This window comes from Dysidea avara, chromosome 10 (assembly GCF_963678975.1).
Source record: "Dysidea avara chromosome 10, odDysAvar1.4, whole genome shotgun sequence".
Lineage (NCBI taxonomy): Eukaryota > Metazoa > Porifera > Demospongiae > Dictyoceratida > Dysideidae > Dysidea > Dysidea avara.
This window is the reverse complement of record NC_089281.1, coordinates 28260642-28279835: the sequence shown is the minus strand read 5'-3', so window position 1 is coordinate 28279835 and position 19194 is coordinate 28260642. Positions and strand designations below refer to the sequence as shown.

The 19194-nt window shown below is 40.1% G+C and overlaps 1 protein-coding gene across 2 annotated transcripts in view; it reads left to right on the top strand.

The window, feature by feature from the left end:
• Positions 1-19194, top strand: part of LOC136237073 (abnormal spindle-like microcephaly-associated protein homolog) — a 25901-nt gene extending 6707 nt beyond the window's left edge. For both annotated transcript variants that reach the window (XM_066027347.1, XM_066027348.1), the window contains 28 exons: positions 2055-2134; positions 2186-2545; positions 2597-2665; positions 2713-2760; positions 2812-3304; positions 3356-3421; positions 3473-3550; positions 3676-3971; positions 4150-4294; positions 4561-4691; positions 4744-4848; positions 5150-5220; positions 5384-5459; positions 5515-5655; positions 6834-7028; positions 7366-7564; positions 8324-8391; positions 8446-8517; positions 8571-8699; positions 8872-8904; positions 8967-14405; positions 14510-14647; positions 14709-14798; positions 14851-14898; positions 14958-15147; positions 16532-16686; positions 18614-18760; positions 18862-19194. In XM_066027347.1, coding sequence (XP_065883419.1) covers positions 2537-2545; positions 2597-2665; positions 2713-2760; positions 2812-3304; positions 3356-3421; positions 3473-3550; positions 3676-3971; positions 4150-4294; positions 4561-4691; positions 4744-4848; positions 5150-5220; positions 5384-5459; positions 5515-5655; positions 6834-7028; positions 7366-7564; positions 8324-8391; positions 8446-8517; positions 8571-8699; positions 8872-8904; positions 8967-14405; positions 14510-14647; positions 14709-14798; positions 14851-14898; positions 14958-15147; positions 16532-16686; positions 18614-18760; positions 18862-19068 — 8838 coding nt within the window. In that variant the 5' untranslated portion in view covers positions 2055-2134; positions 2186-2536 and the 3' untranslated portion in view covers positions 19069-19194. The remainder of the gene's footprint in view (positions 1-2054; positions 2135-2185; positions 2546-2596; positions 2666-2712; positions 2761-2811; positions 3305-3355; positions 3422-3472; positions 3551-3675; positions 3972-4149; positions 4295-4560; positions 4692-4743; positions 4849-5149; positions 5221-5383; positions 5460-5514; positions 5656-6833; positions 7029-7365; positions 7565-8323; positions 8392-8445; positions 8518-8570; positions 8700-8871; positions 8905-8966; positions 14406-14509; positions 14648-14708; positions 14799-14850; positions 14899-14957; positions 15148-16531; positions 16687-18613; positions 18761-18861) is intronic.

The following is a 19194-nucleotide window of genomic DNA, read 5'->3' as shown; positions in this document are numbered from 1 at the left end:
TTGATTTATCGAGATAACCAGGTAAGCGTCCTTCAAGTCAATGCATGTCATCAAGAGTTCATAATATATATACTAAGGAGAGTATCCTACTCTCATATACCCCTGTAGAAGGGCGTATCGTGAAGTTATGATGTAACACTTCTGAGTTCACCCGTTTTTCTTTGTATAATTAATGATGTCATTAGTTGAACATGGTATCGATTGAACGCGTGCCTAACAATGTCGCTAGCAACCAAATCATCTCCAGCTCTAAGCGTTTCTCACCGAACTACAATCGTTCCCTCATGGCTTAAGACCGCTTAGTAGGTGTTTCTTGCTAGGCCATTCGCGAATACGGCTACTCTGAGCATCGCGAGTATGAAATGATGCTAATGATACTTGCACTTTTACGGCTGCTTGTACGTCACAAACCACACCATCTTGTCGTTACATCATAACTTCACGATACGCCCTTCTACAGGGGTATATGAGAGTAGGATACTCTCCTTAGTATATATATTATGAACTCTTGATGTCATGTAATCTTCCTTGGCTAGGAGGTGGATGCCTTCCATCTTGAAGTGGTTGTACTGGATCCACCTGTTTAGTGGTCTTAAGTTTATTACTGGTCTGTATTGTCCACCTTTCTTGGGTACAAGAAGCTGTCTGGACTAGAAACCGAAACTGTCCTTCTTCTTGACCAGCTGAATTATTTGTCAGTAACCCCTGTACCTCCAAGTGTATCTGTTGCACCTCTGGCATTTGTCTTTGAAAGTGGAATGTAGGGTTGCGTGGTTTTCCTTGTAAGCTCTAACCAAGAGTTCATAATACAAGTAAGAGAGAGAATATCTAATTGGAATACATCCAGGAAAATCACTGAGTCTAGTAACACTCCCATATTAACTCTTGGTAACACATTAAGCCTGTTCACAGAATAAAGCCTTGACCTTATCAACACCAATAATCACCAATCAACAGTTCTCTATCGCCAGAAGAAGTGTTAATTTGATCAAAGGTAAACTGGACTGAGCTTAACACAGTGATTTTGTACAGGCTATATTAGAAGCTAATGGACTCTTGCTCTAACTGATAACCTGAAATTGCCTCCAAGACCCATGGATCTGTTGTTGTTGCTTCCCGTAAACATTCTTGGATTCAGAGAGGTCAAAGGGAGTGGAGGGTGCATTCCCAGTTCCTCCAACAACTGCTATGCTGTGTCTAAAGTATTTTTAGCCGACTCCTCATCCACCTCACCCTGCAGCATTTGTTCTCACAGCCATGCAATTACATCTGTTGTGAACCTTTGAAGTTCTGGTATCAAAAGAACTTAGCCTCACCTGGGGAAGCTCATTCCCATAGTAATTCAAGAGGCTTAGTAGCTTCTGTTGTTGAAGTCATGGCCCCCATAGGCATAGCTGTCATCTATAGCTACCCTGTAAACATTGCTGTTATTGGTAGTTTCATTGCCATGACATTAATGGCTTCATTATCAGTGTGGTTATTAGCTTCAGTGTCATGTTGGACAGTAGCTTCATTACCATGGCAACTAATGGTTTCTTTGCCCACCATTTACTGCTTCATTCTGTTATTAGGTGCAGGGTTGTTGTCGCTTATATTGGCTTCATTGCTGCAGCTGCCAGCATCAGGATTAGCATTAACATGAAACAAACCACTGACGTGACTGACTACATTGTCATCACCGCCTGTTGATCTGCTGTCTTCCTCTCCTTGAGATGGTCTAAAGTCTCAGTAGTAATGCTTCTGGAAGTTTCTGGCTTGTGGGCAACTAACCAGTGTTTCCAACAACTGGTCCAAACTATCATCAACCATCTTTGGAGCTGTTGAAAGGACTGTCTAAGGTGTTTGATTGTTGGTTCATGTGCACATACAGAATTCAACAGCTGGCGGAGAGCATTGATAGGGCAATGCAAAGAAACATGTTGACTGAACTGGAACTCCTGAAGTACAATCACACACTTTTATACATTCCCACTGAGTAGCATGCACATACATACAGTATTTACATGTAATTCACAATTTTTTAAAGTTAAGTACCATTTTTTTGTTTCATATAGACTTGTGTAATATGCTTGGAAGATTTCTCATTTGGTTCACGAATAACAATATGCCCATGTGAACATTGTTTCCATGAGAGGTAAGATCTATGTAGATATGTCATGTCTTCTTATTGTCCTTCTTTTTACAGCTGCCTCTATAACTGGGTCCGGTCAACTCCGGTGTGCCCTGTATGTAAACAGCGTCTGTGTAATCATATTCCTACTGTTGTTGAAGAAACAACACCACTACTTGAAAATGTATAGTTTTTAAACTGTACTTTTTAATTTTATTTGTAAAGAAGACATCTTTTGTGACTGTATAATGCTGTATGTGTCAATTGTTGTACTTTATGTCATGTTGTAAGGAAATTGAGGTAATTGCGTAATTTGCAGTTTTAAACCAATCAAATCGCTTCGCGGATTTAAAACGTGATTCAAAATTGTCGTGCCGAGGTGCAGGTGTTTTGATGAAATGAAGTCTCTTGATATATAATCGCGAAATGAACAAGGTGATTGTATGGAACTTTACGTAATTATATTAATATTTCCTACCTGTACAGAGAGACAAGAGCGATGCATCCCTTTTTAGTGAGGATGGAGTTTTAGCCACATCCACTCCGTTTACCAATGTACGTAATTTGCATATTTTATTTCAAACTTCATTAACTTTTCGTAGGGATCTGTGTGTAACTTAGAAAACAAAGAAACTGATGTAGATCCTGAAGTAAGGATAGACCATTTTTGGGGAGAATCTGTGTGTAATAAAAGTTTGTAGGAGAGAGGGTCTACATTTGTTGTTGAGAAAGAAAACAAGCCGTCATTTGTAAGAAAAACAGCCAGGAAGCAGTGGAATATTCCAAACCAACCTGTACTCTTCTCAGCATGGACTAAGGACGAAGGAGTTAGCTTTGCCGATACAGTCTCTCCCAAGCCGATAAAGAAGTCGGTAACTTTCACGATTTGTAATGGCGACAGTGATAGCAGCGACGCTAGTGCCACTGAAGCTGCTAGCGTAAACCAAACTCAGAATAAAAAGCCTCCTAGCAACCGTGTCCCCCTTACTAACAAGCTCAACAGCGCTTACGTTACTTCTAAAAATGCTAGACGAAGTTTACAGAATGGTCCCAGTGTTGCTGCGGAAAAGAAGAAAGTGCAGCAAAGAAGGTCTTTGGATGTCAAGAAGACAACAAAGTCAACCACAGTTGGTCTGCCACAACGAAAACTGACACTGAAGAAACCAACGGGCCAAGCCCAACCTAGAATTAGAGGTATGGAAGCTTGTAATTTAAGCCGTTTAAAGTGTATCTTTGGCACTGCAGAACCAATGCCCTTTGCCTGTAGGAATGCACTTTATGATGAGCATTGGAGTTCAAAACAAGAGAGAGGTATAAATGAATCATTTAATACGTGTGCTTGAATATTTTTCTTCTATATAGCTTTTACGAGATGGCTCAACTATGTGTTAGTACCTGTAGATAACTTTGGTAACACTTTGCCAAGCAGTGGTAGAGCAGGCAAGTACACTCTGTTACCTTGTATGCTCTATTAGAATTTTACATTGTCATACAATAGTGCATGTACATTTTATTCTCAACTTATCATACTCATTGTGTTAAAGTAGTACAACTCCTTTTTTCAGTTGAAAACGTTGGACAACTCACATTTCATCAGGATGAAAAGAGTGGAGGCCACAATGTTTCAAGCGTATCACGGTTACAGTTGCGACGGAGGGAGGCACGCATACGACAGCAGGCTTGTCAGTTGTACCAGTCCCAGGTGCTGGAGGATGTGTTTCTGAGGCTAGAAGTTGAGGTAGAGAGTAGGAGACTGACCATGAGACCAGACCGGACCATTCATTCTGACATTGGTCTGCGGGAAAGATTAATAGAAGTGTTGAATAGCTACAGCATTGTTTGGCTAAGACTTGGAGTAGAGGTATGGCACCACAATACGATTGTAGCATACGTGCTTATACATACTAGCTATGTGTACGTATGTATGAACAAAAGGCAATTTAGAGGACATATGAAAACTTTAGATTACTATGGCCTGTGTAGTGTCTTGTTTATATATTATTCTCCCCCTTCATTAAAATGTACTCATTGCTCTACAGGTGTTGCTTGGGGAGATCCTTCCCTCACACTCCACTAATGGTAGGCAGTTGGTGGATGACTATGCCACTTACTGTGTGGCAAGACTGTGTGAAGATGATGCCATCTCGCAGGCCTACACCCTCAAGACTGGATCCCATGGAGCAGGTACGGTAGTCATTCAATAGTTGGAACCAGGAGCACATAATTGATACTTGTGTGCTTCTGGTAAAACTTCTCTTAGCAGCTACCTATACTAAAAGGTCACCTGCGTATTCCCCAAATGGATATTTGTGAGTGGTGCAGTCAACTGTGACCTACACAGTATAATGAAAATTTTAAACTCAACAACTACCCACCGTAGACAGATTCCATTGCCTAATAAGGATCGATTAATTTGTACAATGTATTATACTACTGGTGTTGCACTGCAGGTTATGAGGAGGCATTGCTGCAGTATGCCTTCCGCAAGTTGCTGATGATGGTGATCTTCCTGGACAAGGCAAAAATGTCTCGACTGATTGACAACGATCCCTGCCTGTTTGTCAAGACTGCCACCATTAAAGTGAGCAAGAACAGCATCATGGGTTATTATGTATTACTGGTGATGTTTGTAGTCAAGCCGGCAAGTTTTGGTAGCATTATCGGACATTTTTCTGTGTGGAGAAGGCGATATAGTGAAGCACCTTCGTCTGCTCAACTACACTTTAAGTTATATGCAGGTGAGTGGGTGGGACTTACAGCATGCACTAAGAAATTTTGGTGGTGTGGATAGTACCATATTAAATCTGTTCCACTTGGATAATATTTTAAACTTTTAACTGAAGGGAAAACTGTGAAATATGGTCACCTTAGGACAAAGTGTACAGGTATCCTTATATATTTCAGGTCAGTTTATGTACTAAGGAATGCTTTGGGGACCTTAACTAAATGTCTGGACTAGGTATCCCAATTTTGTGTGTCCATCCACTTTAACAGGTTCCATTACTGTATTCCCTTCAATATCATCTTTCATTCTTGCAGCGTCCACTTGATGAGTATGACTTTGGTGTAACCAACCTTGCTGTGGACCTGAGGGATGGCATCCGACTATGGTACAGCAACTGTTTCATTAGAGTGTTTTGCTGCATTAGTGTTTTAAACAGTGGTAGTGAATGTTCTATAAGAGTATTTTGTCAACAGTTGTAGGTCCGATGCTACCAACATTTTTTCTGCATTTTAGTTTACTAAAATTCACTGTTGTTTTGGTTTCCATAGTCGCCTGACTGAGATGCTGACAAACAATTGGGAGTTGTCTGGGCAGATGAGAGTACCAACAGCCAGTAAAACTCAGGTCTGGTGGAAGCTTTGCCAATGCTGTTTGTATGCATATGTCTTCCTCCTTTTAGAAGTTGCATAATGTGGAGGTAGTCCTGAAGGAGCTGAGACAACATGTCAGTATCCCTCATCTAGTGACTGCCCAGGCCATTGTTATGGGGCACAAGGAACTAACCCTCTCCTTACTGTGGTCGATCATCTTTCATTTTAAGGTCTGTCTGTACATGTGTCTCTTACTGTAGTTTGAAAGTGTCTTTTGTCGAGCAATTCTATGCTGTTATTGCAGACCTTCCTTCCCTTCTTTTTATTGTACAGTAAATGGTAATATTCCCTTTTAGTGTGTTAGAATCTATAATGCCTACTTTCCTTCCACTTGTATCAAAGCTGTAAATGCTATGAAAATAAAACTGCGATGATTTATTGAGTGCTAGTGAAGAGTAGACCTTGTCTATCCAAACTCTCAACTATCTGAACAATATTAAGTGACTGTTTTAATATTTTACCAAAAATAGGACCACCTATGGGACCCAGAGTAAGTGGCCCCATTTTGAGGTGGCCGTGTTATTGAAAACCTCATTAATGTGGCCATAAAGGAAACCTAATATTACTGAGGCTTTTCAACAAAACCAGTAGTTATTTGCTGTAACATTTGATTTATGTTTGAGCCACATCCCTAGTGTATTTATGCATAATAGATAATAGCCGCTTAAGTTGATCATATGAAGACTTTATTGTCCTGTGTAGGTATAGCTACGTATACTAAAGATTCCAGTTGGTAAATAGCTAAGTAGCTGTTAATGCATTGAGTATGTATTTCCAAAATAATGAGTACATTTGTGCTGGAAGATTGAATTCTCTAATAGAACAGTCACATATGACAAGTGCTGTGGCAAACAAATGTAGCTAGCTAGCACTAATTTATTCATTGTAAAACTTTTAATATTTGTAAGTTTGTGTGACTGTAGGCTGTGGGTACATGTTTCCCGCAGATCTTTAATGCAGGGCTTGCCTGCATTGTAAAGCATTACAAAACAAAAAAGTTGTAATGCTATACTAAATTACAGCTTGCTCAACTGCTGGTCACTTTATTGAGGGAATGTTGCTTTAGTGACTTAGTATTATCAGTTAGGACCTGTAGAATGTGGTCGCTGGCTTTATCAATGAGGTGGTTACTAAGTGGGATTTTCACTGTATGTTCTATTAGAGTAATTGAACGGATTTCTGAATATAAATGAATTGGCTTCTGAACAAATTCACTTACCTGAGCACAGAGCAGGCATGTTGATATTTGGATAATAATAATAGCAAGAGTACATAATAAAAATATTATGTACTCTTGATAATAGTCACACCCACTATATAGCAGAGTATTAATACCACCTTCTTTCAGGTTGATCTTCAGTTGGATGTGGAAGAGCTGAGAAAGGAGGTTGAAGTACTGAAGCAGCACAAACCGCATCCAATAGCTCTTGCTAACTTCAGTCAGCGTCGCTGCTCACTGGAACCCAGCATCTTCTTCAAGAGTGCCTCTATCAGCATGTTGTTGCAGTGGTGTAACTCTGTCTGTGCCATATATGGTGTGCCGGTAAGTAAAGTTTAATTGTCGTAGTATAGTATTGACCGGCCCCCACAAACAAACACATGTTCTATTAGAGTGTTTGTGTCTATTGTGCAACTTGATGGTCAAAATTTTAAGATTTAAAAGTAGTTTTCATGGATGTAGTAAATGTATAGTATCCCTTGATGACATCACTGTGACTGTATGTAGTTGAGAGTTGGCTTGCAAGTGTCAACAAGGATATGTGCTCTATGTGTAAGTTTCAACAAATGGCCTTATTAGAGTTCACACTTGATATAACATCACATGAAGCAGTGGAGCCATGCATGCTACATGTGGTGGATTACTTTAATCATGTTTGCAGGTGACCAATTTTACCACATCATTCTCTGATGGTCGAGTGTTCTGTTATCTGCTCCATCACTACCATCCACACCTGCTACCATTGGCCGTCATCAACAATGAGACATCTCTGACAGCTGCTACTCAGTCAGCAGCTGAAGAAGACATTGATAGTCCTGAGGAAGAACTAGTTGATGGATGGACAAAGAACTTCAGTCCCAGTAAGTGAATAAGAACTTTGTATATACCTCTGTATGCACTGTGCTCTGACAATGTTTGCCATACCAAAATCACTTTATTTACCTGATGCATTTTTGGTACCAAGGAGTGCTGGGCTATAGAAATACTGAGCCATTCATAGTAGCCCATGGATGATTTTTGGTGTGCATAGAAAGCAGTCATTCTGTAGCATACATTCAGTATTACTCTAATAGAACAGTCACCTTTATTACAGCAAGAGTATATATACTGAGGAGAGTATCCTACTCTCATATACCCCTGTAGAAGGGCGGATTGTGAAGTTATGACGTAGTACTTCTGAGTTTTCCCATTTTTCTTTGTATAATTAATGATGTCATTAGTTGAACATCGATTGAACACATTCCTACATGTAACAACGTTGCTAGCAACCAAACTAACTCCAGCTGTAAGCATTTCTCACCGAACTACAATTGTTCTTTCATGGGGTAAGACCGCTTTGCAAGGCGTTTCTTGCAAGGCCATTCGCGAATACGGCTATCTTGAGCGTCACAAGTGTGAAATGGTACTAGTGATTCTTGCACTTTATGGCTGCTCGTATGTCACAAACCACGACATCTTGTTAACTTCATGACTTCACGATATGCCCTTCTACAGGGGTATATGAGAGTAGGATACTCTCTTCAGTGTATATATATATATATATATATATATATATATATATATATATGTATATTATGAATTCTTGATTACAGTGATTTTAAAATTTTCTGTTTATGTAGCAACCAATAAGGAGAAAACACTACATATAGCCAATGAGAAAGCCAATTTCAAGCTGCTTAGTGAGAAGGTATGTATAGTATCTTATTGTAGTGCTAAATTTACTGTTTTCTAAACCTGTTAGATGCAGTTGCTAGGGGGAGTGCCTCCCTTAGTGATGAGCAAGGACATGATAGACACCATGCCTGATGAGAAGGTGTGCACTAATTAGATTGTTACAGCAGGATTACTCGTGGTGACTTGTTACAGGTGGTGATAGCATACACATCTTACTTGTGTCGGCAGTTATTGAGTATCAGCCAAGAGGTTAGAGCTGCGATAGTACTGCAGACAGCTTGGAGAAATCGACATAGCAAGCTTGAGAGAAGGAGGAAAATGGTATGTGACACTCACTCAAATTTGCTGTTTATGTAGATACTGTACCTTATGTCATATCACACAAGTTTGCATGCTTGGTTTCATGGTATGACAAAATATAATGGTCAAATAGTGTTCATGTTATCAGTAAGTTTTGAAGAGTATCTTATGATCATTATTATTTATGTTAAAGGTATTAAGAGAGAAGGCAGCTGTGATTCTTCAGGTTAGACACTTATTCCTGCTATTATGCTGCTTGCTGTTCATGTTTTGTTGTTCCTTTTGAAGGCTCATGTGAGGTGCCATCTGATCCAGGCCAAGTACCAGAGAATGAAGCAAGCAGCGGTGGTAATCCAACAACACTGGAGAGCACGTACCATGATGCTCCACCAGAGAGGTGAATTCTTACTCACCCAGCAAGCTGTACTAGTGATCCAGCAATGGTACAGAAGGCAGAGGGCTATCCAAAGGGAAAGAGCAGCTCAGTTAATTCAAGCTACCTTTAGAGGCCACTTGAAATTCTGCCAATATACAAACCTGAAGCGAGCCACTTGTGTTATTCAGTCAGCATATAGGAGACACTTAGCTGTTCTGGAAGCTGAGAGAACAAGAAGACATTGTGCTGTGGTGAAAATTCAATCCACCTGGCGTAGGTTTATATGCCATAAGAAGTACATTCAACTCAAAACTGCTTGTTTAACAATTCAACGATGCTACAGGGCAAAAATTTTAGCTGAAATGGCAAGAACTACTTTTACAGCCAAAAGATCTGCAGCAATTACTATTCAGGCAGCATTTAAGGGTTGGATTGCCCATAGAACATTTGTTGAGAAGAGAAATGCTGCCATTGTGTTTCAGCAAAGATTTAGAGCTCTCAAAATTGGTAGAAGAGTTAAAGAAGATTATCAAAGGACACTTAATAGTGTGATACTTATCCAGCATGGTGTAAGGGCAAGACTTTGCCGTAAACATCAAGCAGCCATCAAACTGCAAGCAGGGATTAGGGGATACCTGCAACGATGTCGATATCTGAATATACGGTGTGCAGTGTTGACTATCCAGAGTCAATACAGAGCTCACAAGCTTGCGATACACACAAGGCAATGTTACCGGCAACTACAGCAGAGTTGTATTGTGCTACAGGCAGCCATTAGAAGTTGGAAGAGAAGACAAGAATACAAGAGGATGCAGTCAGCAGCTGTTACCATACAGTCTTGGTACAAAGGAGTGATGGAACAACGATGTTATGTCAGAATGAAACAAGCTTGTGACGTTATTACTCGTCGCTGGAGGGCAGTTCAAATGGGACGTGTACAACGTCAGAAGTATCTTGAAACTTACTCTAAACTTGTTCAACTACAAGCTGTTATCAGAGGCTGGAGGTGTAGGCAGTGGGTGGAGCTGTGCCACTCCTCTGCAGCAGTAATCCAACAAACATACAGAGCTCACCTAGCAAGGAGACATTATGCATCCGTGAAGCTACAAGCAGCCTACAGAGGTGTCTGTGCACGAAGATCATTTCTAAGACAAAGACAAGCTGCTTGCACAATCCAAGCCCACTACAGAGCTGTGAAAGAAGGAAGACGATTACGACAAGAGTTCCAACAAATGCGTGCCACAGCTGTAGCTATACAAGCTTCTTTCAGATGTTACATAGCTCGTAAGAATTTCCTCTCCATAAAGAGAGCAGCGTTAGTGGCTCAAACCAACTGGAGAAGATACAAACAGCAGAAAGAGTTTACAGTTACCAAACAAGCAGCCTTGTGTATCCAGAGATGGTACAGGTGGGCTAGTCATGCCAGACAAGTTCATGAGGACTACCTCAAATTGAAGTGGGCCACTGTCACAATTCAGCGATGCTTCAAAGCCTACAAACATCGACGTCAACTAATGGCTGCAGTGAAGATACAATCAGTAGTGAGGTGTGTACTAACTAGAAGAAGTTACTTGAGAACTGTCCATGCAGTGATCACAATCCAATCGTTCACCAGAGGGTGTTTGGTGAGATCACGTGTTAGAAGTTTAACTGATGCAGTAAGAAGTGTAGAGAAGCACTACCAAGCTAAACTTGTTGGTAGAAAGGTACAAAAAGATTATCAGCAAACTAGAACAGCCTGCATCACTCTACAAACAGCCATTAGAGGCTGGAAGAGAAGACAAGAATACAAGAGGATGCAATCAGCCACTGTTACCATACAGTCATGGTACAAAGGAGTGATGGAACGACAACGTTATGTCAGAATGAAACAAGTTTGTGACATTATTACTCATCGCTGGAGGGCAGTTAAAATGGGACGTTCACAGCGTCAGAAGTATCTTGGAACTTACTCTAAACTTGTTCAACTACAAGCTGTTATCAGAGGCTGGATGTGTAGGCAGTGGGTGGAGCTGTGCCACACCTCTGCAGCAGTAATCCAACAAACATACAGAGCTCACCTAGCAAGGAGACATTCTGCATCAGTGAAGCTACAAGCAACCTACAGAGGTGTCTGTGCACGCAGATCATTTCTAAGACAAAGACAAGCTGCTTGCACAATACAAGTTCACTACAGAGCAGCGAAGGAAGGAAGAAGGTTACGACAAGAGTTCCAACAAATGTGCACTTCAGCTCTAACTATACAAGCCTTTGTCAGGGGCTACATAGCTCACAAGAATTTTCTCTCATTAAAGAGAGCAGCATTAGTGGCTCAAACCAACTGGAGAAGATACAAACAGCAGAAAGAGTTTACAGTTACCAAACAAGCAGTGTTGTGTGTCCAGAGATGGTACAGGTGGGCTAGTCATGGCAGACAAGTTCGTGAGGACTACCTCAAATTAAAGTGGGCCACTGTCACAATTCAGCAATGCTTCAAAGCCTACAAACATCGACGTCAACTATTGGCTGCAGTGAAGATACAATCAGTAGTGAGGTGTGTACTAACTAGAAGAAGTTACTTGAGAACTGTCAATGCAGTGATCACAATCCAATCGTTCACCAGAGGGTGTTTGGTGAGATCACTTGTTAGAAGTTTAACTGATGCAGTAAGAAGTGTAGAGAAACACTATCAAGCTAAATTTGTTGGTAGAAAAGTACAAAAAGATTATCAGCAAACTAGAACAGCCTGCATCACTCTACAAGCAGCCATTAGAGGCTGGAAGAGAAGACAAGAATACAAGAGGATGCAATCAGCCACTGTTACTATACAGTCATGGTACAAAGGAGTGATGGAACGACGACGTTATGTCAGAATGAAACAAGCTTGTGATGTTATTACTCATCGCTGGAGGGCAGTTCAAATGGGACGTGCACAACGTCAGAAGTATCTTGAAACTTACTCTAAATTTGTTCAACTACAAGCTGTTATCAGAGGCTGGATGTGTAGGCAGTGGGTGGAGCTGTGCCACACCTCTGCAGCAGTAATCCAACAAACATACAGAGCTCACCTAGCAAGGAGACATTATGCATCCGTGAAGCTACAAGCAGCCTACAGAGGTGTCTGTGCACGTAGATCATTTCTAAGACAAAGACAAGCTGCTTGCACAATACAAGTTCACTACAGAGCAGCAAAGGAAGGAAGAAGGTTACGACAAGAGTTCCAACAAATGTGCACTTCAGCTCTAACTATACAAGCCTTTGTCAGGGGCTACATAGCTCACAAGAATTTTCTCTCATTAAAGAGAGCAGCATTAGTGGCTCAAACCAACTGGAGAAGATACAAACAGCAGAAGGAGTTTACAGTTACCAAACAAGCAGTGTTGTGTGTCCAGAGATGGTACAGGTGGGCTAGTCATGGCAGACAAGTTCGTGAGGACTACCTCAAATTAAAGTGGGCCACTGTCACAATTCAACGAAGCTTCAAAACCTGCAAGCAGAGACGCCAACTAATGGCTGCAGTGAAGATACAATCAGTAGTGAGGTGTGTACTAACTAGAAAAAGTTACTTGAGAACTGTCAATGCAGTGATCACAATCCAGGCATTCACCAGAGGGTATTTAGTGCGATCATGTTTTAAGAATTTAACTGCAGCTGTTAGGAAAGTTGAAGAGCTGTACAAAGCTAAACTTGTTGGTAGACAAATCAAACGAGAGTACCAACAAATAAGAGAAGGTACCATTACACTACAAGCGGCCTACAAAGGGTGGAAGGTGCGCAGAAATGTTGCAGAACTTCAGACAGCTGTGCTAACTGTGGAGAGATCATGGCTAGCTCGACAACAGAGGATGTCTTACTTGCAGCAACGGTGCTCTGCAGTGGTGATCCAGAAATGCTTTAGGTCGTATCTTCTAGCAAGACAAGCACATGACAAGTACGTTGAGATTAAATCAGCAACACGTGTGTTACAACGATTTACCCGAGGCCTGCTGGCTAGGAAATTGTACAGGAGTCACGTTGCAGCTAGAAAGATTCAGTCATGTTATCGTGGTTACAAGGCACGGCATCATTTCTTGAGACTAAAGAATGCCAGCATAGCCTTACAGAGTTGGGCTAGGATGTGTGCTGAGAGGAGAAAATACCTCACCCTAAAGGAGGCTACCATAGTCATTCAGACAAGAGCAAGGACTTGGTTTAGTGGAAGGGCAGTGCTGAGAGAGTACCAACAACTGAGAGATGCCACAATAGTCCTGCAAGCTGCTTACAGGGCTAAGAAGCAGAGGAATGTTTATCTCAACCTAAAGGAGAATGCCATAACCATTCAGGCATGGTATCGAATGTGTGTTGCTAGGAGGCAATATTTGTGTACGAGAAGAGCAGCAGTTTTATTACAAACATGCTTTAGGTCTTACCTGTTGGGTAAAGCAACCAACACTAAGTACAAGGCACTGAGGACAGCCACCATTGTAGTTCAATCTCATTTCAGAGGACACCTACAGAGAACACACTACCTGCAGCTCAGGCAAGCCTCAATTACCATACAGTCAACATTCAAAATGTATCGATGCAGGAGAGAGTACAATAGCAAGAAATCTGCAGCTATCATCCTTCAAAAGTACACAAGAACTTATCTATCAGGAAAAGAAGCCAGGGAGTGCTATGTTGGTATGAAAGGTGCAGCTGTTCTTATCCAGTCAGCATATCGTAGACACAGAACTGAGAGACGTAACTGTGCTGCTATAAAGATTCAGTCACATGTCAGACAGTACCTCAACCAAAAGAATTACACTGCTTTGAAGTCAGCTGCTATTTCAATACAGAAACACTGGAGAGGGCAGCAGTGCTTGCAGCAATACCAGAGAATTAGGGATGCTGTTCTGTGTCTGCAGCAAAGTTATCGTGCTCATGTACTAAGAGTGAAAATCCACCAAGAGCAAGTTGAGAGGTGCAGAGCTGCCACTTTAATACAGGCAGCTTATCGTGCACATGTTTGTCACATGCAGTACACCAGCATCCGTCATGCTGCTATTGTATTGCAGTCACATGTGAGAAGGCTCCGAGCAGAAAAGGAATTTTCCCTTCTTAGGAACAGTACTATTTTTATCCAGCAAAAATGGAGGGCAATGTTACTAGCAAGAACTGTCCAAGCAGAATTTCACAGCAAGCAAATGGCAACACTGACCATTCAACAGTGGTATAGAAGTTGTGTATACACGAGACAGACACGATGTTGGTTTGTACAAGTGTGCACAGCCTCGGTTACTTTACAAAGAGTCATTAGGAAGTATCTTCACCATAAACAACAGCAGAGAGAATTGGCAGCAACATGCATACAAAGAGCCTTCAGACATCACAGAGAATTAGTGAAAAGAAAGGTGTGTGTGTGTGTGTGCGTGCGTGCGTGCGTGCTGCGAATGTATGTGTATGTGCCTGTCAATTTGCTTGCCATGTACAGACAGTATGTGTTGTTGTGCTATAGAGAAGGGCTGATTACATTGGAAAATTTGCACAAGTTGTGTTGATGAACATATCAGCCATACAAATCCAGAGAACATGGCACAATTACCAACAATGTCTACTGCAACAGAAAAAACTTTCTGCTGCCATTAAACTACAAGTGAGTTTAACATATCAGAACCTTCACTGATTTGATACAATTCATTTTTTGCATTTTCCAGTCATGGATAAGAATGACTATTGTTAGAAGAAGATATCACAAATTGCTACTGTCAGTATCATCTGTTCAGCATATTTGCCGTAATCACATTGTGAGTGTATTCCTTACATTCTCTTTGTATTTTAGTACACAAATTTCTCTAGCACCAAGTTCATCAACGGAAACTCCATAAGTGTGCCACTAAGATTCAGGTTTGAGCACTACAGTAGCTACAAATACCATCATCTCTCACACTGTGTACTGTTTATAGGCCTGTTGGAGGGGCTATTTTGTTAGGTGTCAGACAACCGTTCAGATTCACAACATGCGAGAGCGGCTACGACGTGCCAATTCAGTGGAGCGTCGTCGTGTCACGCTGCGAGATCAGATGCCCGTCTTGTTAGAGCTACTAATGAAAGGGAAATATCTCACACACGGATCCTCTGTCTTGGAGAAACTAGGTCAGCAAAAATAGATGTTTTTTTGCATGCCCATGTTGGGGAATGCAAGGAACCAGTACCACTAGATAATAAGCCTCATGCAAACCTGGTGAATTGATATTTTTTTAAATGCACTTGTAACAAATTGTGTTTTTAAAGTATAACAAAAGAGGTGGAAGCGTCTAATGGTGCTAGTTGACAATATTCCATTGATTGTATAGTTTTGTTTGGAATATCACATGAACCTCAATAGTCGCAATACAAAACCAGCTAATGGTAATAATCACTTGTAATCGCTAGATATTTTGATTGTGTGTCACATAAGGATTAAATGATGTACTTTCTTTTGTAAAATCACTTAATTTTCTAGGCAAAAACTGATAAAACATTTTGTGTATAGCGATTCTAGCTCTATCCAGGTATGAACATTCTAATGATGCCACTGTTTGTTACATCATTCACACGCTTCAGTTTATCTCGAAAACTGGTGGTTTTGCATAATTCATTTTACGGCACTTAAACTGCTTCCACCCTCCTCTGGTGCAAAGTTTGTGGTGCATAGCAGTCCATTAGCCTCATTGCTAGCTACCATGCAACAATTGTCATCATGCCTCAGTCATCAAATAGCAGTAGTAGTTGCTGTGGGGCTCACATTGTAAATGATGTACTGTAATTTGCTTTTTTTTCGTTGTCAAGTAATTTTCATATGCAAAAGTTGTATGAAAATTTCTTACACAAAAATTTTAATGTAAAATTGAACTACTCTAGTAGAACAGTCATTCACGTAAATCATACGAAAATATTTTTGCATAGAAATTTTTATCACAATTTTTTTGCACAAAAATAAAGCGAATTACAGTAATCAGACATAACACAGCACCCATGTAAATAATGCAAGGTGAACACAATGGGTGATTATCAATCTTTTGTGTATTTCTTGAGTTATCTTTGCCACACAGTGATTGCAAGCAAATTGATTCACTGTCTGACAATGTAATACAGTGTACACATTAGTAACTATGTCCCTTCAATTGCTATATTTGCTATGAAAGGATCTAAGTAGTGATGAAATGACTTGTGCATCCCATTACAACCTACCTGGGTATGTATATAACACGAAAATACAAGTTAGTGTGTAGTGTTATATAAATTACTCCTTGGCTGCCTGTCCAGTAGTGTTCACCACAATGCTCTTTACAAAACACCACTCGTGCCCACAGTCAAAGTTAAAATAAAGACACCGATTGATTAGTGTTGACATCATGACTTATGTATTCACAGGGTACTGTAAGTTCATACTGTTCTACCATATATACAATAAAAGGAAACAGTCACTGTAGATATGCAAAATTGATATTGTGAAAGGTGCATGCATATTGTGTGGTGTTATTGTTTCCCTCTACAGAGTTGATCACTCGACTATCAGACAGCTGTTCACTAGTACTGGTGGAGACAGGAGCACTGCCTGCCTTGTATGCTGTTGTGAATGGTACCAACCGGAATAGAGCTTCACTGCTATTGGTCAAAATTACTCTACAAATTCTTCTGAACTTGACTAGAGTAAGTGTGTACCATAATTGTAGTGGGTGTGCGTGCGTGCGTGTGTGTGTGTGTATGTGACCTGTATGCATAATAAAAGATTATAGCTAATTAAACATAAACATACTCACTCACACAGCCATAGTCATTAGAGCTTGGAGATAAAAAGATTATCTAGATAACTGAATTGCCTATCGTAAATAAGATAATGAATTTGCTTATTGAGATAATAGTAAATCTTTGTAATCTATTGTAAATCAACCACATTAAGATGGGAAAGGCGTCAAACTAGTTGGGGAAGTGATAAAATTTCTGAGTTAACAAACACTGCTTGACTTTACAGTATGTGTAAAACTGTGTTCACAAAACAGTCCTATGTCGAGATAAAAAGATTGTCACTTATCGACATATAGGTTTTACTATTATCACACACTCCTAACAGTCATAGCCCATCCCTCATACAATTTGTACCATGTGACATACTGTACAAGGTCAGCAATAGCAACTTGGGATCTAATCACACATCGCTTTGATTATCACAATACGATAGTTTATCATGATAGTAGATCCAAATAATATGTTCCATAGTTTAGTAGTAATTTTGTTGATCCAAATTTTCATACTACAACAAATGTTGAGAGTGGGCAAACCTTCAGAAATACAGCAAATCTTGTGAGTTAATAAATAATTGAAATAAATCAACAACAAATGTTTCAATTGTAAGAGTATTTTTAGAATATCTGATTTGTACTCATGGTGACCACAAGCTATTATCATATCACGATAGTGGACTACTGTGATACGATTATCACACTATCAATATTATTGCACATCACTACACTGGGTACAAGCCCATGTTTTGCTTGCTACCACAAGAGCATGAAATGGCTAACATCTCTTCTTATTGTAGACTATCATTATTGTATGTTTTGTACGATGGGAAAGTTTTCTAAGGTTGAGTGATACAAGCTGCTTTGGTGGAAGCCACTGACTGCCCTTTCCCACATAAGAAACATGTTATATCATGCCGTTCTGATATTGCTTCTACACCAAAATATGTTTCTGTTCCTGTAGCCTTTGTACACACCTTCTGGCATCAATGATACATGGCATTTTACCACTGCCATCAGGTACCACTAAAGCACTTGCAGCTATTTTGACTTTCAAAGCTGGTGAATTCCCTTAGAGCATGCGTCATTCGACTTGCACAACTTTTTGCAAGGTTCACACAAATGTAACTTTGATGATTTCACCATACATGCAAGTCGTGTGTGGAAATGTACTTAATGGATGTTAAGTGTGGTAGCTAATGGATGTTATGGAGGTTAATGGACAACATTTAATGAATGCTAGTTGTAATAATGGAACCCATTAAGGTAACCAGTATGGTGGAATGGACTATTGGAATCGTAGAATGGAGTTGGATTTTTCTTTTTACAAATAATTAGTCTACAGCAGGATGAAGACAATTAACTACGAAGTGTGAAAATAAACAATAGAGATCTTTGAAATTACAGCAAATTCTCCATTATTTAGGCTTGGGTAGTATTGCACATGGTACATATAGTGCACGTATAACATCCTATAATTCTATTTGCCATTATGACTTGTATTTTCATGTTCCATATAATGCTCCACAAAGTGTTTCATGTCAGAGCTATACATATACTTTGCTGAATTGCTGTGTTTGAAATAATTTTAAATGCTTACAAGATACTTGTTGATTTACCTAACCAAAGCACATTATCTTAGCACTTTGGCCACAGTATGCTATTATTAGAACTTCAAGCGTTTTCCTTACTGGAGATGGTGTGTGGTGATACTTTATATCCAGGTCGTTACGTACACTACACTTCCTGTAATCTGTGTTATATACTGAGACAACAAGTGTTTCCTTTTGTAAATGTCTTCCCTATTGTGACAATGGCATGTGTGATTGTGTTTGTAGTGGCCATGCACCTCAGCTGATGTGTTGAGGTGTGAAGGACTGGTGTCGGCTATTGTTGGGCTGATGCAGAAGATTTATGTCAGTCAATCAGACATCATGCAACTATCTTGTCATCTGCTGTCTGTGTTCGGCAAGCAACAAACTGAAGTAATCTTAATTGACTGTAGCATACTGTGTGTGCAGTAGTGTGCGTGTGTGTGTGTGTGTTGATTTCATGTGTGGCATCTTTCACTTGCTTGTTATTTTAGCTGGTGAGAAACCATTTGAGTCCTGAAACAAGAAGGCTTAACAACATGGCTGCCGATCTCAGAAAGAAGCTACTCATTCTCAGCAAGAAAGGACAAGTATTAACAGTTCCCTTCATACAACAGCAACAACAACAACAATTTCAATCATCACTCTCTCTACTAGAACAAATTTTGTCAACACCTGCTCTAACTAGATACACACACTAAACTTTTTAGTTACAATTTTCCCAGCCACACATGTATAATACTTGCATACAAGCACACCTTAAGATTTCCATTTGTGTATTGTACAGAAAATGTATTTTATATAAAATGTATCTTATATAAAACGTA